We start from the raw sequence: 24071 nt of genomic DNA, 5'->3' as shown, positions 1-24071 counted from the left end.
ACTTTCAGATCCTGCATTTGCAGATTTAGGATTGGGCTTCTGGACTCAGTTGAACTTGTAAGGGATCCTACAAGACTGAAATTAAAGAGAAATCTTAAATAATCTTGTGTGCTGAAGCCTAATGGTCAGCAGCTTACAACTGAGTGGCAGTACATGGCTTTCTCATTTTACTGTTCCAAGTCTGTACAAAGAAAACTTCCAAGAGTATTTAAATAGACATCAGGACACCAAATAATTTTTCTGTGGACTTTTATCGTTTGTGGAAAATTAAATGGTAGCCTTTGTTTTATCTGAACTCTTCCCCACCTGAGGACATAGTTAATTTCTTGACAACATACAGTACTTTTAGCTAGCTTTTGGGTTATAGAGATAAAAGAAGAGAGTAAAATTGTCATACTACACAAGTGCCATTTATCACAACTCTGCTGCAGCAGCAGCTGGAGGCTACCTTATATCTTCGGATGGTGAGTTTTCTTTTTCTGGTTTCAGTGTTTTGCTGGAGCAGTGTATTGCACATCTGGAAAACCTGCTGCATGACAGCATCCTGTCTCAGGTCATCCCGGCCCTTTAGAAGAAATACAAAAAGCAATTAAAGGACAATACTTCTAACATCCAACTTCCTCTTTATTGCAATAAAGGTGCTCTTAGAAGAGCAACAGCATCCATAAAACATAAAAATTAAATGTTCTCCTATCCACCCAAGTCAAGCTATGCAAATGTAATTAATACTTGGTTTTGTAGTACACTTCAGAAGCTTGAAAATAAAGTTGATCTACCAGTTTTTATTCCTTCTTCCCATGTCAAACATTTTCTTTTTGATTTTTAGGGTTTCCAAAACCTATGTAACTTACTTACGTTAGCATGCTTTTAAAGATCTCATTTTATTCAACGTTACACCCTATCCCATAGTTAGCCATAAGGACTGCAGAGTGCAGCTTTTCCAGGGGTCTCAGAGTACTACAACTGCAACACAGTCCTAGTTACCACTGCCAGAGATCTGTAAAACCCACATTTCCCAAGAGTAGTGCTATATCACTGTGCAATCAGATGGGCTAGAAATGAAGCTGGTTGAACTAATGCAGTCACTATTTTTAAAGCCCCTTGGGAATGTATAAATGGAGTTAGAGATCATTAATCAAATCAATCCATTCTAAAGTAACTTTTCTAGACTCTTGTAAATATGTTTGAAATGTCAAAGTCTCTGCTTTTAAATTCTCTCCAACTAGTAATCCTTTTATTTCTAAGAAAAACAAGACTAAGCACTTAGAATAAAGAGGGCTGGACTAGATGATCTCCTAAGGTCTCTTCCAACTCTAATCTTCTACGATTCTATCCAAATAATTCTATACCAACAAGCATGAACTTCTGAGCACATCTTTGCTTAGCAGTGTGAAAATAAAGTGCTTTATTTCAATACACACTCCAGCCACTAGAAGGAACATAAATAATCACACACTTCAGCAGGTCTCATATTCTATCCAGTACTGGGCAATAGTACATGTCCATATTGTAGGAGGACGGATACATACAAATTAGTATATTCTATAGATACTTAGTGATTTCCTTTTCAAAATACTTGTACAAACGCACACACTCAAAACAACCCGTACTGGGGAAACAGACAGAGATCTTAAGTGATGCACCCAAGCACATAGGAGGAGTCTGCTAGAGAGCTGGGATGAGAACTTAAAGAGCTTCAGGCTTTCATTCCTGTACTCAGATCACAACTTTCTCCATAGCCCTGATTTTTAAAGGTATTTGGGCATTGCAATGCCTAACTGACCTAGGAGCCTAACTCTCACTTTCAAAGGGTGACATAGGCAAGTCTCATTGAAGTCAGTGGAACTTAGGCTCCTAAATGCTTATGTCACTTTTGAAAATGAGTGAGGCTCCTAAGTCAGTTAGGCATTGAAACACTTAGCAAAGCAACACTTAATACTTTTAAAAATTTGGCTCCATGTCTATGATTTGTAGAAACAGGACACTGCCTTCTGGCAACTACATCATATACAGCTCACCTTGACAAGTTGCCTCCTCTCTTTTCCATCTGATCCTATACAATCTATTATTTTAGGCAGATTCAGGCCTCCTGCTAAGCGAAACTCTGGCTTGAATGACCTTATTGTCACCAAATTTTCATATTTTCCAGTAGGGTCCACCTGAAATTATAATTAAAAATTACTATAAAATATCAGATTCATTACACTGAGGAAAAATGTTTCATTATCTATAGACCTGAAACTTTACAAACTTCATTAGCAGCCTTTAAACAATGCAAGATTGTTACTATAGGATATCTGTAGTCTCCCAAGGTCAAGTAGTTTATTAATCATACTAGCACTAAAAATAAGCATATAAAAACCTAATGAAACAATATCTATATTAAGAGATGAATATACAATATCACAAATATATACCAAAATCTATTGAAAAATATACAAATATGTAAACGTGTACTCATAAGCACATACATAAACGCAACAAAGGTGGGGAAAGAGGGTATTTAAAGCAAAGAAAAAAAAAGCAAAGGACCACACACCTTGACTTCCATTGAGAAGGAATGGATGCATATTAAATTGTAAATATATCTCAACTTTATTCACCTTAATTTCCATGGTGGGAACAACAACATCCTCCAAGTTCTTTAGTTTAGTAATAGGCTGGCCAGCAGGAATACTTATGCCTTCTGCAGTGAAAATCAATGCATTATTTTAAATCAAGAACTGCAGTTCACACTTATCAGTTTACCCTTGTTTTCCCCCAAAAGGTTGCTCAGTCTGGGTCCTGAACCCAATATCTGAGTGAGGGAAAGGGCAGCTACTCTCATAAGCAGTCCTTGGGCCCTTTCATCTAAGGAGCCAGACTGAGGTAATGAAAACACTTCCCTCACAGTCAGGAGCAATGGAAGCTCCCTGAAAGTAGGGGGCCACCAGTGGCCGAACCATGGCCCCACCCCCAAGCCACCACCCTCATGCTGCCCCTTCGCTGCAAGCCCATGTGCTCATGCCGCCTCACCCACCTGACGCCCCATCCTGCCCCTTCCCCCCAAGTCTCTGCCCCCGTGCTGCCCCTTCCCCGAGACCCCGCCCTCGTGCCGCCACTCCCCCCCAGACCTCATCCCCGCTCCACCCCTCCTCACAACACCCCGGCCTCCGCTCGTTCCTCTCTCCCCCTCCCTTGTTGCTTGCCCCTACGGCCAGTAAAAAGGGATGGGGTCATGACCCCCAGGCCTCCCCTGTTCCAGTGCCCTTGCTCCCAGTAGCACTAGGAATTCTCTGCAGGTCTCATATCCAAGAACCACTCCAGCTGAACCTCACAGTGCAAGTTGTTTCATGAGACTTCTAAACCAGAGTAGGTCTTCTATTTAATACAATTAGGACATAGTAGCAGTACAGCAGCCCATCTGCATTTTGGTAATAATACTTAATATTTAAATAGCATCTTTCATCCAAGGATCTCAAGAAAACAATAGTTAACTGACCTATCCCCACCTTATGCAGTGTCATGCCTATTTTACAGCTGGGGGAACTGAAGGCTAGAGAGACTCAGTGACCGCCCCAAGATAAGGCAATGGTAGAGCTGGGAGTAAAGCTTAGTAATTGTAACTCTAAATACATTGCCTAACTACTGACCAAGAAGCCCTCTTTTCAAATACTTACTTCTTTGAGATTTCCATGGAGTGGCATCCAGATTTGCTAATGTGATGTATGCATCACAAAGTGCCTCAACACCTCTAACCATTTGAGGTCTCCTACTTTTTATGATGTTAATTATCTTGCTGGCAGCCTCCATTCGATCCTACAGAACAAAACAAACAAACAAAAACCCAAACACGATGAAGTGAGCTGTAGCTCACGACAGCTTATGCTCAAATAAATTGGTTAGTCTCTAAGGTGCTACAAGTACTCCTTTTGTTTTTACGAATACAGACTAACACGGCTGCTACTCTGAAACCTGACATTTTGCAAGTTACTTCTTGTCAGATCAAAGACACACAGTATATTGCCATCAAGTAGAACTGAAGCTATCCTGTGAAAACAGAGGAAACACAGGTACTGAATACCCTCTGCAATACAAACTTGGATTCATATAAATGCTAATTCAGTGTTTTCCAACCTGGGGTGGGAAGAACAGTGAACTATTTGTGGGAGTGGGTATGTCCAAACAATGTGGAGAAGGACTGAGGCTGCGAAAGCTGAAGGACACCAGATCCACTCTCCATCCTCCTGCAAACATGGGGCAAATAAAGGGGTTGTTGGCTCTTGGAAATCCACCCACCATCCCCTTTCCTGCTTCTGCTATTGTCCCTAATGTAGCTGGCTGGGGGAGCAGCTCACATGTACAAGGCTGAAGGCTCAAGCGGCTTGCCCGCCCAAGCTTCCCTTCTCTGCTTCCAACTTTGTGGCACTTTGCTCAACTTATCACAGCACCAATGGGAGCCCCAAACTGCAGCTACATGTAGACTACTGACGAGTTGGGGAAAGGGATCAGAACTATCAGAGAAGAGGAGAAAAGCCAGCGACAAATATGGAAAAAAGATAAGGAAACCCTCCCAGAAAAGACAACGGGAAATGGACAGAATAAAGGAGAGAAGCCAGAAAACTATGAGAGGACAACAGCGTGAGAGGACAAAGGAAGTGCCCAAAGAGCACCACAGAGGGGCTCCAATAATGAAAGGCTGAGAAAATCACCATAATCATAGCAATGATAATTATCAGTCAAAACAATAATAATGCTAACTTAAAAAAGAAGCCATGATATAATGTTACAAGTCATTACGGTTTATAGCACTAACGTTACTCTTTTTCTCTGGGAAAGAAATAAAGATATTAGAACCATGTTGCACAAACCCAAATACTTTTATCTTACAGATTTACATTAAACACTCACTTAACATTAAAACAGAAAAAACTTTGGTCATTATCGACTTCTCGCTTATAAACCCGCTCAAGCTCTTGATGCAACTAAAATGTCTTTACAATATCTCACAGGGTGAAAAATCCAAAAAAAATTTCCTTTATGACACTCTTGTAATAGCTGATTTGAATAACAACTGTCAAGGCTGGTAGGTCCCCAATGTCCATAATTACAAGTTTTGATTTTAAAAATCAGTATTTAATTTTTCCCCATTCTTCCTCACCCCACCAAAAAAATCAAGTAAATGAAACTCTGCACTATAACATCCTTTTAAAGTAAATTAACTTTCTGACATTCTGATACTAAATGTGATTCATAACCCAGAACTATGTGATTCATAAACAAAATTCAGTTTGATTTGAGTACCATATCTAGCTGGGAGATTTCTTTCGGTACATTTTTTATTAGTCTGTTTCTTCTTATTGCCTCTGATTTTGCCAAGAGTTCATCCTTGTTGGCATTTGCCAAAGCCAATACTATAAACAAAGTATGATGTGGATGATCCAGTGAAATTCTAGATATTAGCTGTCAAGAAATATAACAAAAGTCAGTTATTAAAGATATTATAAAAATTAAAATGAATTGCAAATCAGAGCAGTTAACTAAGATTTTAAACTAAGAAGCAAATGTTCAATAAAACACTATTCAACTCTTTCATATTATAATCAACATAGAAAGGACTGAACTTTTTTTTTTAACCTTTCATGGTCCTTTACAGAAAAAAATAAAGTAACACCATAGCTAAGACTGTATTTTGATGTCTGTACTATATAAAGTATGTTTTTAATATAATGGTCTGATTATTCTAAGAAGACTCCTAAATCACTGGAAAGGATTGGCAGAACAAAAACCAAGTTTTACATTTCAAGTTTGCTACATCTCATTCTGTAATGGAATAGTTTAGGGTACATGACTCAGTCAAGATAGAATTGTGCTAAAGAAGATGCATGTTCTCTTTAGGAGTTTTAACACAAGTAAGATGCATCTCTGTACCATTAATCTAATCACAATACTTATGATTTAGTATTGATTACATTATTTAAAACTTCATGAAATCCTAGACAGCCCATGATCTTGGTTCCCATTCGAGCAGCCAGCTGGTACATCAGAGGCAAAAACTTGTATGACGGAATCTTCTCTGCATCTGTCTGTTGAAAAATAAATCAGATGTAACGCAGCAATGCACATAAAAGAGATCACAAACACAAATCAGTAGATAAGCACCAGTGGGTATGTACTGACATTTTAAAAACATTTTAAAAACATTTACTGGCTGCCCTAGTGGCAGCATGCTGCACACCACTCCCTCCTCACTAGTCGCTCGCTGGGTGCCACAAGTCCCAGTGCTTGCAGCTTGATCAGTATGCAGCAGCACAACTGCTCATGGGTTTGAGCTATCAGGATCATACTCAGCCAGCTTTGCTATTAAGTAGCAAATTCAGTTCCAAGTAGCCTTACTGGTTTATAAAACTCTGTGTGGGACTGACCCTGATTATATGAAAGACCTCTTCATTCAGTCACTGCCTGATGGCTTTTTATTAATATTATTAAAAGTGCTATTATTGTTATTTTATTACAGCAGTGCTTAGATACCTCAATTAAGATTGAGGCCCCACGGTTCTGGGTACTATAAAAATGGATGGTAAGACAGTCCCCAACCGGGAAAGCTTACAATATAATTTAAAACAAGAAACAACATAAGTGTATTAAAAAACATATAAAGGAAAGAAGGGAGGACAAGGATGCCTGTAAAAGGAACACATGATTACATAGACCTATTCAATTGTTCCAAGTAATTCTAGTTTTTAAAAATTAATTATAAGACAGAGAAAAGAAATAAGCTAGATATCAGCAACCACTACTGGCAACGTGTTTAACCCTTATCACTTAGGTATTTCCTCCAGGTATCATGGTAGATGCTTACAATCTAAATTAGGCATAACACAGCAAAGAATGAGAAAGGGAAGGGTAAAAGGGAAGGGAAAGACAAGGGTACAACAGTGAAAGATCAAGAGATGTGCTTAATGTTATGGACACTTTTGCTAACTTTTGTTATTAAAAATGTAGGGGACAGAAACAGAAAAGAGGACCACAGTTAATGATGAAGGGTGATAAATGAGCAGTACATAAAGTGAGAGTTGAGGAAAGACTGAAGAAGGCTGGTGCCAGACTCCAGGCATATGGGCATCTTGAGAAAGTGTGTAGAGTAGCTAATGGAAGGAGGCAGATGGAGAAAGCAAATAAGTGAGCTGTTTTGGAAGAGTGCAGTTCAGGACATAGTCATTAAGATACAAATGAGAGACGAGAGGTGGACACACTGGCAGAGTCGTGCAGGTCCTAGCATGTGAAAATGAGGAATCTGAATTTGATTTTCATGTAGAATCAAAAGGATAAGAAAAAAGTAAGAGCAGAAACTTACCTTCATCATTCCATTGACTTCAAAAACTCCAGAGTTCTCAAGCCAGAGGGAGCAGAGGCGGAAGATCCACATATCATGCTCTTCTCCACTAAGTAAGCAACTGATGTAGTTCTCTACCGCTTTGCATAAGAAACGTTTACGATCTTCACTCAGTGCACGAATTGCACATTCATCAAGTTCAAGCTCCCGCTGAACCTTCACTGTGTATCTATGAATGGACATTAACCATCTGTTAAAACACTGATGGGAAGGCAGGCTGGAGTTCTCTCACCTACAACTTTAAGAAATTTTCCAGCATTTTATACTTGCTTTTGTATCAGCAAAGAAAATCAAGCAATCCTTAGATCAAGTACCCTCAATGTCCTCCTCATTTGGGTACACTGGGCACCCTTGTTCTGTGATTAAAACACACTGAAAATCTAGTCCCATTTTTTCTAATGACTGGACGTGAACATACCAATGTAAAAGTGAATTTCTGGCAATAGAAACAAGCACGAAGACTTGACCCACCTCCTACAGAAAACAGAGAATCACTAAAGCTTAGGGTTTTCCCTCACTTTCCCTTCCTCTTACTAAGAATAGAAGAAAAATAGTCAGATGAACTCTAAGATTCCATCAGCTCTACTGCATGTGCAAATCCCAAATCTGGTTACACTTTGCTCTCCTCTCTGGTGCTGTATGGCAATTAGCTATAGTTACCTCCCCTCAATCTGGACACCCACCTGTTTGTCTGAACCCTGTGCTCCTTTAGGAGGCCAATTTCCTCCTTGGCTTTCTTCAGCAAAGCTTGCTTGTTTTCAAACTCTGAGGATTTCATGTAGTTCTCAATTCTTTGGTACTGAGTATCAGAGAAACGAGCTAAAGAAAGGAAAGCCTTCATCTTTCCACTCTTTAGCTCATCACTGCTGTCTCCACTGTGGCTCCCAGCAATTTCCACTGCCTAAGAGGAAAGTTACAAATATAGAAATGATAAGACTGATGATCATGTTCGCATAATAGCTATAGCTAATGTCTACTCTCATACTGCTTGATTAAACAATTATTATTATTTAATGTTTGTATATACTAGCAGATGCACATACAAAATAAAACCAATTGTGTTAAAGTATTTTTTTCCTAAGTGAATGTAATCCTCAGAAAGGACTTGGATTTTTCAGCGCTAGCAGTTGATGCCCATTTTAGTTACAGAACCAAATGGAATTCCTCCAACACTTACTATGTATTACTCATATAATAACAGTTGTCCATGGTGCTTTACAGTACAGATAAAGAAAAATTCTCTGCCATGAAGAGCTTACAGTCTAAGAAGGGCAGTCTAACAAACGAAAGACAAGGAGATGACAACACAAGATAGAAGAGAGGCTGGAGTTACAAGTGAAACGGAGATGATGGTGAAGGTATTTGGAGAATATCAGAAAAGTCAGAAGGGATAACTACAACCGAAGAGTCACAAATTAGAGGGAGTAATGAAGTGAGTGGCAAGCAATATTGGAAGCAATGAGGCGGTTGCTGAGAGAATACAAGATGAGAGATCAGTGAGAGTACAGACCATATTGAAGGCAAGATCCAGGGAGTAACCCCTACAGTGAGTGGAGGAGTACAAAAGTCAAATAATTTTACCTCCAAACAGGCTATTAAATCTAAGTTTCACTGTGGAGTCTACAAAATCATTAATAAAAACGGTATTTGCATCTGAGATGTTATTCTAGAATATGTTGAAAATCATAGTATCAATATGGAAAAAATGAATGCGGCATTGTAAAATTTACTTTGACATTTTTACAAGGTATTATATACAGAAGAATCTATTTAGTTGCATGTTTCCATGAACCACCCTACCTTTTCTAAGTATTTCTGCATGATAACTGTAGGGTTTTCCAAACATGTTTCTGCTAACCAGTTTCCACATAACCTCAGACACTCTGTGTATATCAGTCTTAGACTCGGATCATTCTCAACCTTTGGAGAAGCACATTTTTAGAAAAAAATACCAGACTTCAACTCAAAAGTAATTTTCCATATAAGACGGTCAACCTGTAAAACCTTTTTTCCCATCTAAATACAGCAAATTAAATTAATTAGGCCCGATGTCAAGGTTACATGTTGACACACACCTGAAACCAATTTGTATCCAATTTCTTGATCATCTCCTTGAGAATACTCAGTGCTAGACTTTCTTCTTTTTTAGCCCAGAAAACCTGAGCTTCCTCCAGTTGCCACTCTGAGACTACACACATAGCTGGATTGTATTGCTTGATCTGAAACATTGCTCTTTCAGGAAGCTGAAATAGAAAAACTAAATTGTCAATTATATTTGTAAGTAATGGACACATTTCATAACAGGCTCTCCGACACCATCAGCACTTTATTTTATTTCTTTAAGACATCCCTCTTCTGCCTGCTTAGTGTTAAGAATTGTTTTGTTGGGAAGAAGGCAAGGTCTTTTTACATGTTAGAGCACAGGCATAGGCTACCCTATCATTCTGATAACCAACAAGTTTCAAAGTATAGATTCTTGAACTGAGCTTCACAAAACGTTAAATGAAGCATTAACATTTAACATTGTAATTACTGTGAGGTAATAAAACAATATGGGATAGTGAGCTGGCTTATATTCATAACCAAAAGACTGTTAAAAAAGAGGTTCAAAATGTGTTTTAATGGAGGCCAGGTAATCCACCAAAACAATATTACAATTTTGTTACAAACATTCTACACAATTCAAAAAACCCAAATGTTAGAATTCCAGGAAAGAACCGTTAAGGGCTTGGCTACACTTGTGAGTTAGAGTGCATTAAAGCATCCCCGGGCGCCCTAGCTCACTACCCGTCCACACTGGCAAGGCACGTAGAGGGCCCTGACTCCATGGCTAGAGCGCTCCTGGTACTCCACCTCGGCGAGAAGATTAACGCTTGTTGCACCTTGGCTGAAACTTCTGGGTGTCAGTGTGATCGAGGTTTTGCATTACTGCGCTCTGATCAGCCTCCGGAAACGTCCCATAATCCCTTTAAGTCAAGCGGCCACTCTTCTCATTGTTTTGAACTCACTGTAGGAATGTGGATATGCCCTTTGAAAGCTCTGTTTCTGACAGCTGACACGCTTATCTGCTCCGAGACAAAGCAACCATTAGTGTGGAATGCTGAGAGAGAGAGAGGCGGGGGGGGAGGGAGGAGGGGTCTGCTGCTGTCTGAACTTACAAGACAGCATGCTGACATGCTCTCAGCCCCCCCCAAAACCCATTCTCTCTTCCCCCACATACACACAACACACTCCCTGTCACACTCCACCCAACCACCCCCATTTGAAAAGCACATTGCAGCTACTTGCATGCTGGGATAGCTACCATAATGCACTGCTCTCTGTGGCCGTTGCAAGAGCTGCTAATGTGGCCATGCCAGTACGCTTGTAGCTGTCAGTGTGGACAGATTGCAGCACTTTCCCTACTGCGCTCTATGAAGGCTGTTTTAACTCAAAGCACTCTACATCTGCAAGTGTAGCCATGCCCTAAAGTGACCCAGCCCATTCCTGACTAACATATAATCCCTCAGCACTACTCACTTTACCCAAATATACACAGTCCCCTCAACCTTTCCCTCTAAAATTTGCAATCATATGCAAATATCAAAATAACAAATTACCAAATTATTGGAAATTGATCCCTTAAGTAGGAAATGTGGTTTTACAATCTCCTGCATATATTTTTGCAAATATTAGGGGACAAAGGTAAGGTTTTTCTATTCAGGTTCTTATAAGGCACTCAGAGTATCTGAGATTGGGTGGGCAGTGTAAATTGGGTTGATGAGGTGATAAGGGTAAGATATGAAAGATTATATAGCAATGAATCTCTTAAGCCATTCTGGAGACGCTGAGTGCTTGTTTACTCTACAAAATTAGGCTGACTTAAGTTAGGTCGACCTATAGCCATTGTAGCAATTAAATAGGCTGTTTGGTGTCCACGCTGCCATCCTCCTTCCGGGAGTGTGCATCCTCATCAGAAGCGCTTTCACTGACTGAAGTGGGGCATTGTGGGGAACTGAAAGCTGCAGGGCTCACACTTCATCTCCTGTTGGCCAGCTGGAGCTCACAACAGAAGCCCCTCACCCTGGGGCTGACAGCTGGAGCCAGAGAAAAAATGGCCTTAGTGAAATCATGGCACCAGTGAAGTCAATGGAAGCTTTGCATTTGATTTCAATGGGCCAGGATTTCACCCCCTATGTGCCTTAGAAACATTCTTAAAACAACTTCTAGAAAAATTTTAAAAAATCCTAAACTTTATAATTTCACATGCCATGTCTCATTCCAGGGTCGATATTCTCTAAGACTGGTTTTATTTCAAGGAATAAGGATATAAAGAGGATATAAAAAGTATTGCAGCATCATAATTCTGGGTCAGAGCTGTTAACCAAGCTCCATATGCACAAAATGTATAACTGGTGCTCACACGGTAGCCAGAAATAGCCCAGGTTACCTTTCACATCCTACATTGAGTTTTCAGGTCAGGCAGATGTAACTGAAAATTGAACACATTTGATTTAGAAGTCACTGGGATAAAAAAAATGGGAATTCTACAAGATGATTCATAGAGATTGACTCTTCAGAATATAATGGCACTTTAAGTGTATATATATTTGAACATGACACCAAGATGCTGATGTTGAGGAATTCTTTCTGCAACTCTATCCTGGAATGCTGGGAGAATCTATGGCGCGATGATGAAGTTTTACATCTACCCAGTGTACCAAACTGGAGTTACAAAAGTTGTAGAAACATCATTTACAGGTAAAAATTCCAGTTTTATAACATATACTGCATGGAAAGGCGTGTAATTATGAACAAAAATGTGAAGATATGCGTGTAGCATTCATAAAATATTATGTAGGTTGACTCTCTAGACAAACAATTCAATGAATAAACTTAGACGGAGTATAGGAATTTAAGCATAGTTGGTCTTCAGCATTATAGTGAAAAAATTCCTTGTTAACTGGAGAAGTAAGTGTTTTTCAGACTGATTCTTGCTGGAACTACGGTAGTTACCTGAGTGTTTTTGGCAGTTCGTGCCAATTTAGACAGTTCCACTAGATGTTTGGTGAGAATGTCTTTAATACATTCTCTTTTGGAATTCTCACTTTCCTTCTCAAGAAGGATCTCCAGAATTACAGTCCGTAAGGCCATGATAGGCTCCTGGAAACCAAAGTCACTGTCCTTGAGAAGCTGGGACTGTCTCTGCCACTTCAGATAAATGTCATTCAGTTGTTTGTTAGTAACAGATCTGAAATCACAGACATTAAGAAAGGAAAAGGAAAAAACAGCTGCTATTACTTCTAACCAAATATTAATGAAATCTGAGATGTGAAGGAGCTTGTTTTACAAATCCCAGGACTATAAAACAATTGAAGTCAGTAGCTCACAATATATGGTCCAGAAAACAAAAATAGTTCATGAAACCCTTCCTGGTCATGCACAGAACAAACATCTTGAAAAGCAAGCAAGTGGAGGATAGGGATTATAAAAGGATTTTCAACATTTATAAGAAGTTACACAAAACAGCTAATTTAAGCAAACCCAGGTTTGTGAAAGGAACATTCGGGAGGCACGACAATTCCAGTGTACATGTTCTTGAACACTTGTTTGAATTTAATTTGCTAAGTTCTAGTATGTGATAAGGCTGATAAAAAAGCTGGCAAAGGGAATCTTAATCTGTATCTACATGTACATGGCTGCATGACAGAATAAGGGTATATCTACACGTGGAGCTGTGGGTATGATTCCCAGCTTGAGCAGACATATTCACACTAGCTCTCATCAAGTTAGCATGCTAAAAATAGAACATGGCAGCAGCAGCACAAGCTATAGAAGAGTGTGTTTTATATGGCCCATATTTTTATTATACTGCATGCCTTTTAGATGTACTGTTTTATCTTGTTAGAGTATAAGCTCTTTGGGGGGTACTGTATCCTTTTTTGTGTTTATACAGCACCTAGCACATTGTGGGAGCTACTGGAAAAAAAAATACTACTAAATCATTAACAAATATTAGTCCTGACAAGGTTTACAATAAACTAAAATAAAGACAGTCCATGCCCTGAAGAACTAACAGTTTAGAAGGTAAACAAATAGAAAACAGGATGCACTGGGAAATCCAGAAAAGTCCAGTATAGTGGATTTTCATAATACCACCATTCTTTTCCTGTTTTTATAAGCAGGAAAATATTTATAGAAAAAGGCCTTTATTTATAACTAGAGAACCTGCAAAGTTGCTTGTAAAGGTGGTATCTATAAAGTACATTTATCAAAGAAGGAAAACAGAGGGACTAGCCTCTAGTTACAGGTTGGTTAAAAATAGCTGAGAGATGCAAGAACAACATCAGACTCATAGCTAGAACTGGAAGGGGAATTTAACATGAAGAAATAAAATACCTGGAGAAAAGCTGTCCTATGTTTTCCAACTCTCCAATGATCTGTAATCTGCAGAGTGTGGGATACAATGAAAACACAGACTCAAGACTGCCTTTGCACAGCTCCTCTACTTCGTTCACCCTAGGGATACAATACAGCAATGCTAAATACCTTTATCTATTGACAATATAGTTTACATGTACAGAATAGATATCAAATATAAAGTATATAGCACCAACACATATTTTATATTTCAGTTTAGTAAGAATTTTGCATTATTATTAAAATAAAAAATTCAAGGTTTCTCCCTTAAGAATCTAAATGAAAATGCGATCAGGTTTACTGTCTCATAGCCTATATGACATTCAATTTAAAGGGACTACTCGGAAGTAACTTTCTCATCTATTAACAGGAAGGGGATGTACGCTAACAGAAGGTCATTTCTCCATAGAAAGTAACTCTATTTTTTAAAAAATTAAATTTGTCCCTTCCTCATAGAAACTTCTTGCTGCTCTCTTGAAAACTGCTGGTACTTTGGTGTAACAGGACCTGCAGAGACAAGGACTTGTTATGGCATAAAATGCCAGTAGTTTGTCTCTTCCTCCTTAGTTTGAGGATTAAGGCTTTTAATATCTATCATTATTGGACAGCATTTGCAGCCTTGCAAAGAGGTTGTTATAAATATCTCTACCAAAAAGATTACATGTGTATGTTGTTTGTGGGCACAAAAGTCACTTTACACAATTAATTCTGTCCGTGTGTCAAGCATACATGTCCTATTAACACTAACATGACTTGTATAGGCACGAAAAGGAGAATTCAGGTCAAAAATCTATAAGTCAAGTTACAGCTCAAATATCAGTCTGATTTTGTTTGTGTAATACTTTTCTACAGCTGCACAAACACAACAAGGTTTTACATACAGAATATTTATAGGCATTTGGTTTTTACCTGGCATCTTTCAGGCCTTCATGGAAAGCAGAGAATTCTCTGTCTCTTAAAGACTGCAGAGCATTATACAATGATTCATGGTAGCCTGATCTTTCCATCTCATCTCTTTAAAAAAAAAAAAAAATTAAAAACAGCAAAATTATATTTAAACTTAAGGTCATCAATAATCGTTATGATTGAAAACTACAGTATTAACATTCTCTTTGATATAGTACATTTAAGTCATTTTGGTGGTGTCTTCATAAAAGACACAAAATAACCTAACTGAATAAGGAGTACAGTCAGGAATTTTTAAGTGGTTAGGTAAAGATTTGCCTAAAAAAATAAAAAGCAACCCTGTAACACAATACATTCCTGTAAGCCTAAGTTATTGTTTTCAAGTAAACAAAATAAAAAGGCAGTGAGAAATTATTAAAATTGTATTTTATACATGGAGTCAAAATTTCAAATTACATTAAAATATATGTAATTATTCCAAAAACTATCATACAATAAATCTACAATTTTAACCTAAACAACAAAATGCACACATGTAAAGGTTCTTGTATTATCTGACTGCGTTCTAATGTGTACATCAGTATTGTATTAATAGCAATTCTGGATCTGGATCATCTTTCCAGGGCAGTGTCATCTGCCACTGAGCATGTCCATGAGTTGCAGATCATGAAACACCTTCCAAATATGGAGGATAACTGTGATATAAGCAGTCACAGACAATCTGACGGCAGTACCAAGGGTGCAGCAGATGGTGGTGCTGTCCCAGTAAAAGGGCAGTGATGCCTAAAGATGGTACTGAACATGGTGAATGTAAGCTGCCATCAAATAAGCCTGTTGTCAATGACATACTATAAAGGCATGCAATTGCCCCTCCAGAAGTAACTCTGGAAAGGCAGAGGAACTATGATGGGGTCAGTGGCATTTGCTCGGATAAGGATCTCTGCATCCTCATCTGTCGCCTAGTTATTGCAATTTTTGCACTGGTATGGCACATGGCTTACATGGATGAGAAAGGGGGACTGGAACTGCATACACATTTTCCACTATTCACAGTGCAGGTGATTCAGCAATGCAACACTAACTCTACTACCTCTGAATCCAAGTCCCATGGTGATGGTGACAGGCAGAGGATGCTGCTGGAGGTCCTTAGTCACACAGATGGCCTGGACACAGATGGCCTGGGAGTGATGGTCACTCATCACAGACTGGAGCAAATGCCATGATCAGATCCTTCCCTGGTGTCAGAGTCATCCTACCTAGGGACAGTGCTGCTCTCCTCAAATGGGGAAGGGGATGGAAAAAGATCCCTAATAAATTCTTGCTCCAACCAAATTTGTCAGTGACATATCTTGGCTGGTCATCCAGCTTTGCTATGGTCTAAATATAAGAAAGACCCCCCAAAATTTTGCAGCTAGGAATGTTCACACACTCCTTGACAGAAATGATGGAGTTGAGTGTAGAACCGCTGTATTTGTCAGACTGTTGGTGTGGTATGACATAGATATTTCTGCACTCAGAGTAGACTTGCTGGCAGGCCACAGCTACCAGAAGCGAGTGCTGGTTACACCTTTTATTTGATTGGCAAATATGATGATGAATGGAGATATGCTCTGGTGCGGGGTTTGCCACCTGCTTTTTGATTGCCCACAAACTTGAGTCACTGCTGAAGGGTGTTAATGACAGACTTGTGCTCTTCTGCTTCGGTTTTGCTACAGGTCGTCATGCTTTTGTCATCATTGCATATGCACTGACAATGACACATCCAGATGATGATATGGACCCCTTTCTGGTCTCCAATGTCTCCAAAGAAGGTTGCGTGCTGGTTCCCATACTCTTTTTCTTCCTTTTTTGGCTATGCTTATAGATGCATTTCAAGACACAGACAAATGAGTATTTATCCAGTTCCATACTGATGGGACATTTTCAAGCTGCAAGACTGCCATACTCACACGAAAGTGGCAGATTTACTCATTAAGGAGTGATTATTTGCTGATGACTATGCACTGGTTGCTGACTTGATTGATGACATTAAATTTATACTTGATCACTTCAAATATGCAGTCAATCATTTTGGTTTCATAGTCCACCTAAAGAAAACTGGAAACCGTACCCAGCATGTGCCAGGAGATACCCAATTATTAAGTTCACCAGTGTGCCTCTTCAGTCAGTAGAGAAGTTTTGCTACCTAGGGAGTATGCTGTCACACAATGCCACAATTGATCTCCATCTCACAATGCCATCTCACAGGGCAAGCCAACTCTGCATTTGATATGCTGTCTCACCACCTATGCCATGATAGGGGCATCAAAATAAGCACTAAGCTAAATGTGTATTGGGCAGTTGTGCTTACAATGCTTCAATGGTTATGAGGTATGGACACCATATCGGACACATATTAGGAAACTTGATCATTTCCACGTGTGCCATCTTCACTCTGTTCGCAGAGTCAAATGGTAAGACAAGATTCCCAATATAAAAATTCTTAATCATTGTTGGATGTTCAGTATTTATATAATGCTGATTAAAGATCAGCTGCGCTGGTCTGGTCATCTCATTCATATGGCCAACTGAAGAATACCCAATGCTATATTTTGTGGTCAGTTAAAGCAAGGCACTCATTCTCATGGTGGCCAGTCCAAAAGACACACTGAAGTCAAACTTGAAGGCATGTCAAGTTGATCTCGGCAACTGGGAAGCAACAGCCTTATAAGAAAGCAAGATGGTAGCAGATCTGTCATGTCGCCGTTAACCGCTTTGAAGCAAAGCGCATTAACAACTTATATGAAATATGTGAACATCACAAAGCAATGATACAACAGCCTCCAATAGTCATGGACAATCTTCTCTGTCCTACATGTAACCATGCTTGTGGTTCTTGCATTGGCCTGACCTCACACACAGGTATTCACCTACAGTGTTTGCTGAATCCTTGCACGTCAACACTGACATGAGACTCCACCTAAGTTCCTTCTAAGCTGTGAAGCCGCCCACCAGTCTATCAAGTGCTGCACACTTCAGGTGCTCCTCCCTCCACTGCTCCTGCCCTCTGCCTTGGAGTCCCTGGCCACCTGCTCCTGGGAGCCTCCTGCTAGCTGTGCGGGGCCAGGGGGGGAGGGTGTGTGTGTGTGCTGATCTCAGGGTGTCCCCCTCCCCTTGCTCTTCATCTCCACAGAGCTGGGGGGAGGGCAACGGGACATAACAGGGCTCAGGAGTGGGATGGAGCTTGCTGGTGGCTGCTGCTGTGTCTGAAGAAGCAGGCTTCAGACTGATGAATGAGGATCTACTTAAAGGGGCAGCACGTGTCTCTCTCCCACACACACACAAACACACACACAGAGTGCCTCTCTCACACACACACTCACAGTGTGTGCCTCCCTCTCTCACTCACACACACACACAGTGTGCCTCCCTCTCACACACAAAGAGTCTTTCACAGTCACCTCCCAACACATACTTTTATTATTATTATTGTTGTTATTTCTTGATACTTCCTGCAATGCACATATATTCGCTGTAATTTTATTCTTTCAAAGTGCTGTTATTTTAGTTTTTTGCCTGGTCTATGCATTTCATAAACTTATTTCTCTCTTATGCTAATTCTTTGAGTAGTCATAAAAAGAAAAGGAGTACTTGTGGCACTTTAGAGACTAACCAATTTATTTGAGCATAAGCTTTCGTGAGCTCACTTCATTGGATGAAGCTCAAATAAATTGGTTAGTCTCTAAGGTGCCACAAGTACTCCTTTTCTTTTTGCGAATACAGACTAACACGGCTGCTACTCTGAAACCTGTCTTTGAGTAGTGAGTTCTAAAATGCCAAACCTGTCCTGGCTAGAGTAATTATCCCTATGGTAACTTTAAAAAAAAAAATATATCTAGGTTTCTGGTTTCTGCTGGTGGTGCACATTACCTCGATATTGGTGCACATAACAAAATTAATTCCGCACATGGATGGAAAAAATTAGAGGGAATTCCACCATCAATAGTCCTAAACTCTCACTCTCTTGCCAGTCCCTTTTCAACAAAAGATTCCCTTTTCCTTAATTCTTGGCCACATATTTTATTTCCAACCTTTTTTCTCTGCCCTTTATTCCCCCTCTCCTTGATCTTTGTCTATTCCCCTTCTTTCCAGCCCAAATATCACTCTCTTTACCTCCCATACTGGACCTGAAGAATCTTTTTATCTAGGTTGTTATACCACACACATTACTGCAGCATTTTAGAATAGCTTGTCTCTGCTACCTTCCCTATACCAGGGCCAAGGGAGCCTCACATGAGTGAGAGCATCCTGAATGCGGCAGCTGGAAGAATGAGTGTCACATGGACTTCCATTAGATGGGAAACATGGAGATGAGCAGCAGCCTCCACAAGTTGCTTTTAAGTGAGCACTGTTTCAATGTAGCAGAAGAGAATACTGCAGTCAGAAGCACCTCTTTTTCAGATCCATCTCCACAGAAGAAGCCAGGGAGAAAGTTCCCCTCCTCCTGCTTGCAAAATATCGGTGGAAGGACTCAGAGATGTAACTTAAGCCTTTACCAAGATGGGAGGGGATCTAGTCCCTTTTCCCTCTAAAGGGAATATAGGCTTGTTCTCCTCATCAGAGACAAGGTGTACCCTACTCCATGCCCAGTACATCATGTCACCCTTAGGCATAAACCTTTCCTTATGAGGGAGTAGCCACAGAACCAAATTGGACACTCTTTTCTTCAACTATTGGTGAAGTCACTCTTAAGGATCAGAGAGCAATCTTTTCATTCTCCTATAAATCAAAAATGGATGCAGGAAAGCATTTCCCTCACACTTAAAAAAAAAAAAAAAAAGATTCATCTTGTGGCTGAGACTAAAAATGAAAAGGCGATTTTAAAGAAAATTATCAGCAAATGAAAAGAGGAAATACAGCTATAACAGTAGCATTTGCTATAATAGACTGATACACACACATTACAAACAGGGTTTTTACATGAAAGGGGATTGGTTTTTGTTTTTATTTCAATTGTGCAGATAACTAAGATAAACAATACTGCACCGTTTCTGTCCCACAGCAGTTATATTTTGAAATTTTCCTTTTCCTTAAAAAGGAACAGGATTGTTAGATTAAGCTTTAACAGACTCCAGCTGGAAAAGATAAACAGAGAAGTTGGTTTACTTAGCAGAAGAGATGTGGTCCCACTGCATGTTCCTCCAAGCTGCCTGGTAACGAATCTCCTTCAGTTCAGCACACCACTCTGTGTTTTCATATTCCAAGCCTTTTAAATAGGTGGAAAGAGTATGGCAGAGCCCAAAATTCTGCAAGGCCTACAATCAGTGAGATTAAAAAAAGGCAATATTTCACTAGTCTGGGCTGCTTTTCAAATGGATTTGCTTACCCTTTTGTTACCAAAGTAAGATTTCCAGGTGTGGAACTACCATTATTTCTAACCTAAGAACTCTGTAAGTGTAAAGCATTCACAAATAAAAAGGCTCCAGCCTCAGCCATCTCCCAAAACATCATCCACAGAACAAATCTTCTTGACACACGAGAAATGAACTGCCTGTGCAATTTTTTCACTCTCCCACTCTTGGGCAGTGGCACGGCAGCAGATCACTGACTAAAGGGCCTTCTGCACTTGCGACAAGAAGGATTGGCAAGATTTTCCCCTAATTAAGCCTCAGTACTCCTGTGGAGTCGGTAAAGGATCTTTCTATATATTTGGATCATTTAACTAAGTAATGAAATGCAGCTACTCCTGAAGAGGAACATGACAGATGTTCAACAGTGCACAGCAGTAGCAAATGGTTTTGGGGCAGTAAAGGAAGAATCCCAGATTAAACTGAAACCGCAGGAGGAAATTTAGATAGGCAGAAATTAGTTATCAAAGTTGGAATTTAGCCGAATATTGGGGTGAACATCCCATGTCTTACAAAATGTGCCACTGTGTATTTAATGACCACATGTAGACAAGACCTCGATTTTACTTTTTATCTGAAAGATGGTACCATCTAGCAGGACAGTGTACTGAAGGATTAATTCTATAGCAGTGGTTTTCAACCTATGGTCCACAGACTATGTCTAAGGGGTCCACAAAAGGTTGTCGTTGTCACAGAACATTGGTTTTCAACCTGTGATTTGACACCTGGGAGTCTGCAGACTATGCCTAAGATTTCCAAAGGGGTCTGCACTTCCATTTGAAATTTTTTAGGGGTCCACAAATGAAGCCACTGCTCTATAGTGATTCAGGTGGCAGCGCGCTAACAATACCATTACTTCCTGCAGCACCCGTGTTTTTAGGAGATCTTGAGTTTGAGTCATGACTTAACCCTTCTTAGTTTGAAATATCTGCTGAGTGTCATAGCACAAGGTGATACGGTTGCAGGCTTCCAAGACGAAAATACAACATAGCATCTCATACTAATAATACATAGTGTGGTCATAGTTAAAGTGCTACTATATGAAAATACATCAAAGACTAAAGCCCAGACTATTATGTTAACAGAATACCAGAACAAAATCGATTTAAGCAAGAATACTTCTGATCCCTAGAGGGGGTGATTCCTGTATTTATTTCCTACTAAAGGAGTGAATTACCTCTATTATTCCTGCCTGGCGAGTAGCTGGAGGGAGGCTTGCTTCAAGGTCATAGGTTACAAGGGCCTTTCCCCATATGGCCTCGTGCTCATATGTTCTTATCCTGTTACACATAAAGAGTAGTTCTGAGATTTCAAATGCTTCATAAATAAAATTATGTTTTTATAAAAAATGAATAAATTGTACCTAGCTAATGGCTGTAACATTCTTCCTCCACCACAGCCATAGAGACTATCAGGCTCTCCTATACTTCTGTATATTTCCATGAGAAGGTCCTAAGACATACCATCACAAAACAAAACATTTCATAAATTACTTTGAAACAACTTCAATTATAGTATACATAAATATCTATATATATGCATTAGAAAATCATGTCTGAGATGGTTAACAATGTTTGACATTTACATCAAAAGCAAGAATACTGAGATCCAGTGCAATACTGTCAGACTGCCTAGACCAGAGACTCTCTAAATGCTTACTGTTAAGATTTTTAAAAGAATTTAGGAAATTTGGCTAACAGGCAAAAGTAGCATAAAATTAATCGACATAAGATGTGAAGCTGACAATTTGAAAGTTGGTGAATGTGATTTATGAAGAATGAAATATTAGTTGAGAGCGATTACTGACTCAGAATAAGTAGCAAATAAATTTGTGCAACATGACACAAATGCAGAGTATACCATTGTGTAACACCATAGTCATGCTGTTTTGATCTGAGAGAGCTGTTCTTGGTCATTCAAACTCACTACGATATCCACTTGCTATATTTTATTGATATGTGTAGCATCTCTCTGGAACAAAAGCTCAGTCAACGGTAACCATATGATCAGTTCTTTTATGAGCAAAAATTGTTTCTCTGTGTTTTTATACAATTGCCTGCTACTACTATTTCAGATGAGTTAGTGTGAGCAAGGGCTGATGTGTTCCCAAATACCCTATTCAGCTCATCTATGAAGGCAATTGAATGTTTTACTTTGAACTAGAGCTAGTAAAAAAAAAAAAAGTTACTCAAAAAAGTTTCGAAAGGGGGATGGGGGAGCAGGAGGGAACATTCAAGAAAATATTTCTCTGAGTTTTGACCAGCTGGGCTCAAAACTCAGACAAGAAATATTGCTTACATTGGAAATACGTATGTTGATTATTTCATTTCATTAGGTAGGTTTACTTTAAGATTAGATAATACTTCGTATGAGGAAGGCACTATTCCATACCTGTAAGCTTATTCCAGTTTCTTCTTTACTTTTCTCATTCAAACTGTTAATAGTTGGACTTTGGCTTTCTTCTTCAAATGTTAGATTTTTAGATGCTTTGAAAGCAGATCTATAAGAAGGGGACAAACATGTTGAATTAATTGAAAATCAGTACAGGCCACAGAGATGCTGAAATAATCCCTAAAAGGGCCAGATCCCTGGTGTTTCAGAGAAGAGCTTGGCATACCTTGGAGTTGGGCAATTTCCTACAACCCTTCTGCTTTTAATAGTGAATGCCACTAGATGCCAAACCAGCCCCCAAGGGAAGTTAGAGTAAGTCTTGTGGTTGCTCTAACTTATGCCGATGAATAACAACTTCCAAGGAGTTGCTCAGTTAGTCAGTATGGCCAGTTGTTACATCTCCACCCTATCTGAAATGATGTATACCAGTGGTGGGCAACCTGCAGCCCGCGGGCCACACGTGGCCCATCAGGGTAATCCACTGGTGAGCCGTGAGACAGAATTTACATTGACCGTCCGCAAGCATGGCCACCTGCAGGTCCTAGTGGCTGCGGTTCGCTCACTGCTTTAATTCTGTGAAGTTATTCTGAGCCAAAATAAACAATTCACTACATTCAGTATTGTATCAGTGTAAAAAAAAATAAAAATAATGCATTACATAGGAAAGTTTTATGTTCATTGTATACATCATTCATGTCTACACTCAGTATATTATGAGATGCTGAACAGTAAAACCACGTAATTCTGGGCACCATTCTGTGTAAATTTCCCACTCCACTCCCCCATTTCTGATATAATTTAAGCAATTAATTTGTCATGAACTGCTAGAGTTAAAATTTAATATACTATCCTATTTGGAAGTTGAGATTTAAGACTTTTGGATGATAGAACGTATTAGTTTTTAGCTCTAGTTGTTTTCAAGATACCAGCCACTAAAATCATGCTGGAACTGAAGTGATAAGAAAGCGTTCTGGTAGGTAATCAGAAAGATATGATTTTAACATCTGATAGCTATCATTCTGTCAGGGCTAGAGCCACTTTCGTGGGCTAGTACATTTTTCTGAGCTTAAAAAAGGAAGATTTGTCTTCCTGATACATAATTCACCTTTCCTTCTCCAACAAAACACCACTGTACAAACATCCACAACATGGCCTGTTTTGACTGAAATGTGAAGAATTTTCACACAAAAAATAGTACCTTTTTTGTTGTTTGTCTAAGTTTATCTTGTCTGCATAGATTTCTGTGTAGAGCAAAGCTGTGAAGTGAGCAGCACAAGATTGTGCTACCATAGCAACCTCAAGGTAATTCAACTCCAGCCAGAAACTGTCATCAAAAACTGTACCTGAAAGAGATCTATTTAAATACAGCATTAATACTAATGTAATAATACGAGGCCTGCCCTGTAACATAAAGCTAAACAAAAGAAATACACTGTAACAGTAAAGCCTATGCCAACAGGTACTGTTTTATCTCTAAAAAGACACACCTACACCATGTAAGATATTTCCAGACAAAAGGTTTTTGGAAACTGCATTCAGTTTAATCTACAACAACCCTTCTCAGGACCCCTATTTTCAAGAGAGCAGATTTCCAGGTATTATATGCAATAAAA

At 39.4% G+C, this 24071-nt stretch overlaps 1 protein-coding gene across 3 annotated transcripts in view; it reads right to left on the bottom strand.

Moving 5' to 3' along the window:
• Nucleotides 1-24071, bottom strand: part of ATM (ATM serine/threonine kinase) — a 146245-nt gene that overhangs the window by 42113 nt on the left and 80061 nt on the right. For all 3 annotated transcript variants that reach the window (XM_077808924.1, XM_077808908.1, XM_077808917.1), the window contains exons 39-56: nt 23657-23812; nt 22459-22567; nt 21431-21519; nt 21245-21347; nt 19826-19974; nt 14684-14788; nt 13754-13873; nt 12371-12605; nt 9451-9618; nt 9176-9295; nt 8059-8276; nt 7337-7544; nt 5952-6065; nt 5284-5442; nt 3660-3798; nt 2604-2686; nt 2019-2159; nt 449-565 (exon numbers count right to left, since the gene is read on the bottom strand). In XM_077808924.1, the coding sequence (XP_077665050.1) occupies nt 449-565; nt 2019-2159; nt 2604-2686; nt 3660-3798; nt 5284-5442; nt 5952-6065; nt 7337-7544; nt 8059-8276; nt 9176-9295; nt 9451-9618; nt 12371-12605; nt 13754-13873; nt 14684-14788; nt 19826-19974; nt 21245-21347; nt 21431-21519; nt 22459-22567; nt 23657-23812 (2533 nt within the window). The remainder of the gene's footprint in view (nt 1-448; nt 566-2018; nt 2160-2603; nt 2687-3659; nt 3799-5283; nt 5443-5951; nt 6066-7336; nt 7545-8058; nt 8277-9175; nt 9296-9450; nt 9619-12370; nt 12606-13753; nt 13874-14683; nt 14789-19825; nt 19975-21244; nt 21348-21430; nt 21520-22458; nt 22568-23656; nt 23813-24071) is intronic.

Source organism: Eretmochelys imbricata, chromosome 1 (genome assembly GCF_965152235.1).
Source record: "Eretmochelys imbricata isolate rEreImb1 chromosome 1, rEreImb1.hap1, whole genome shotgun sequence".
Lineage (NCBI taxonomy): Eukaryota > Metazoa > Chordata > Testudines > Cheloniidae > Eretmochelys > Eretmochelys imbricata.
Note: the sequence above shows the minus strand (reverse complement) of the source record. Positions and strands in the feature narration are given on the sequence as shown.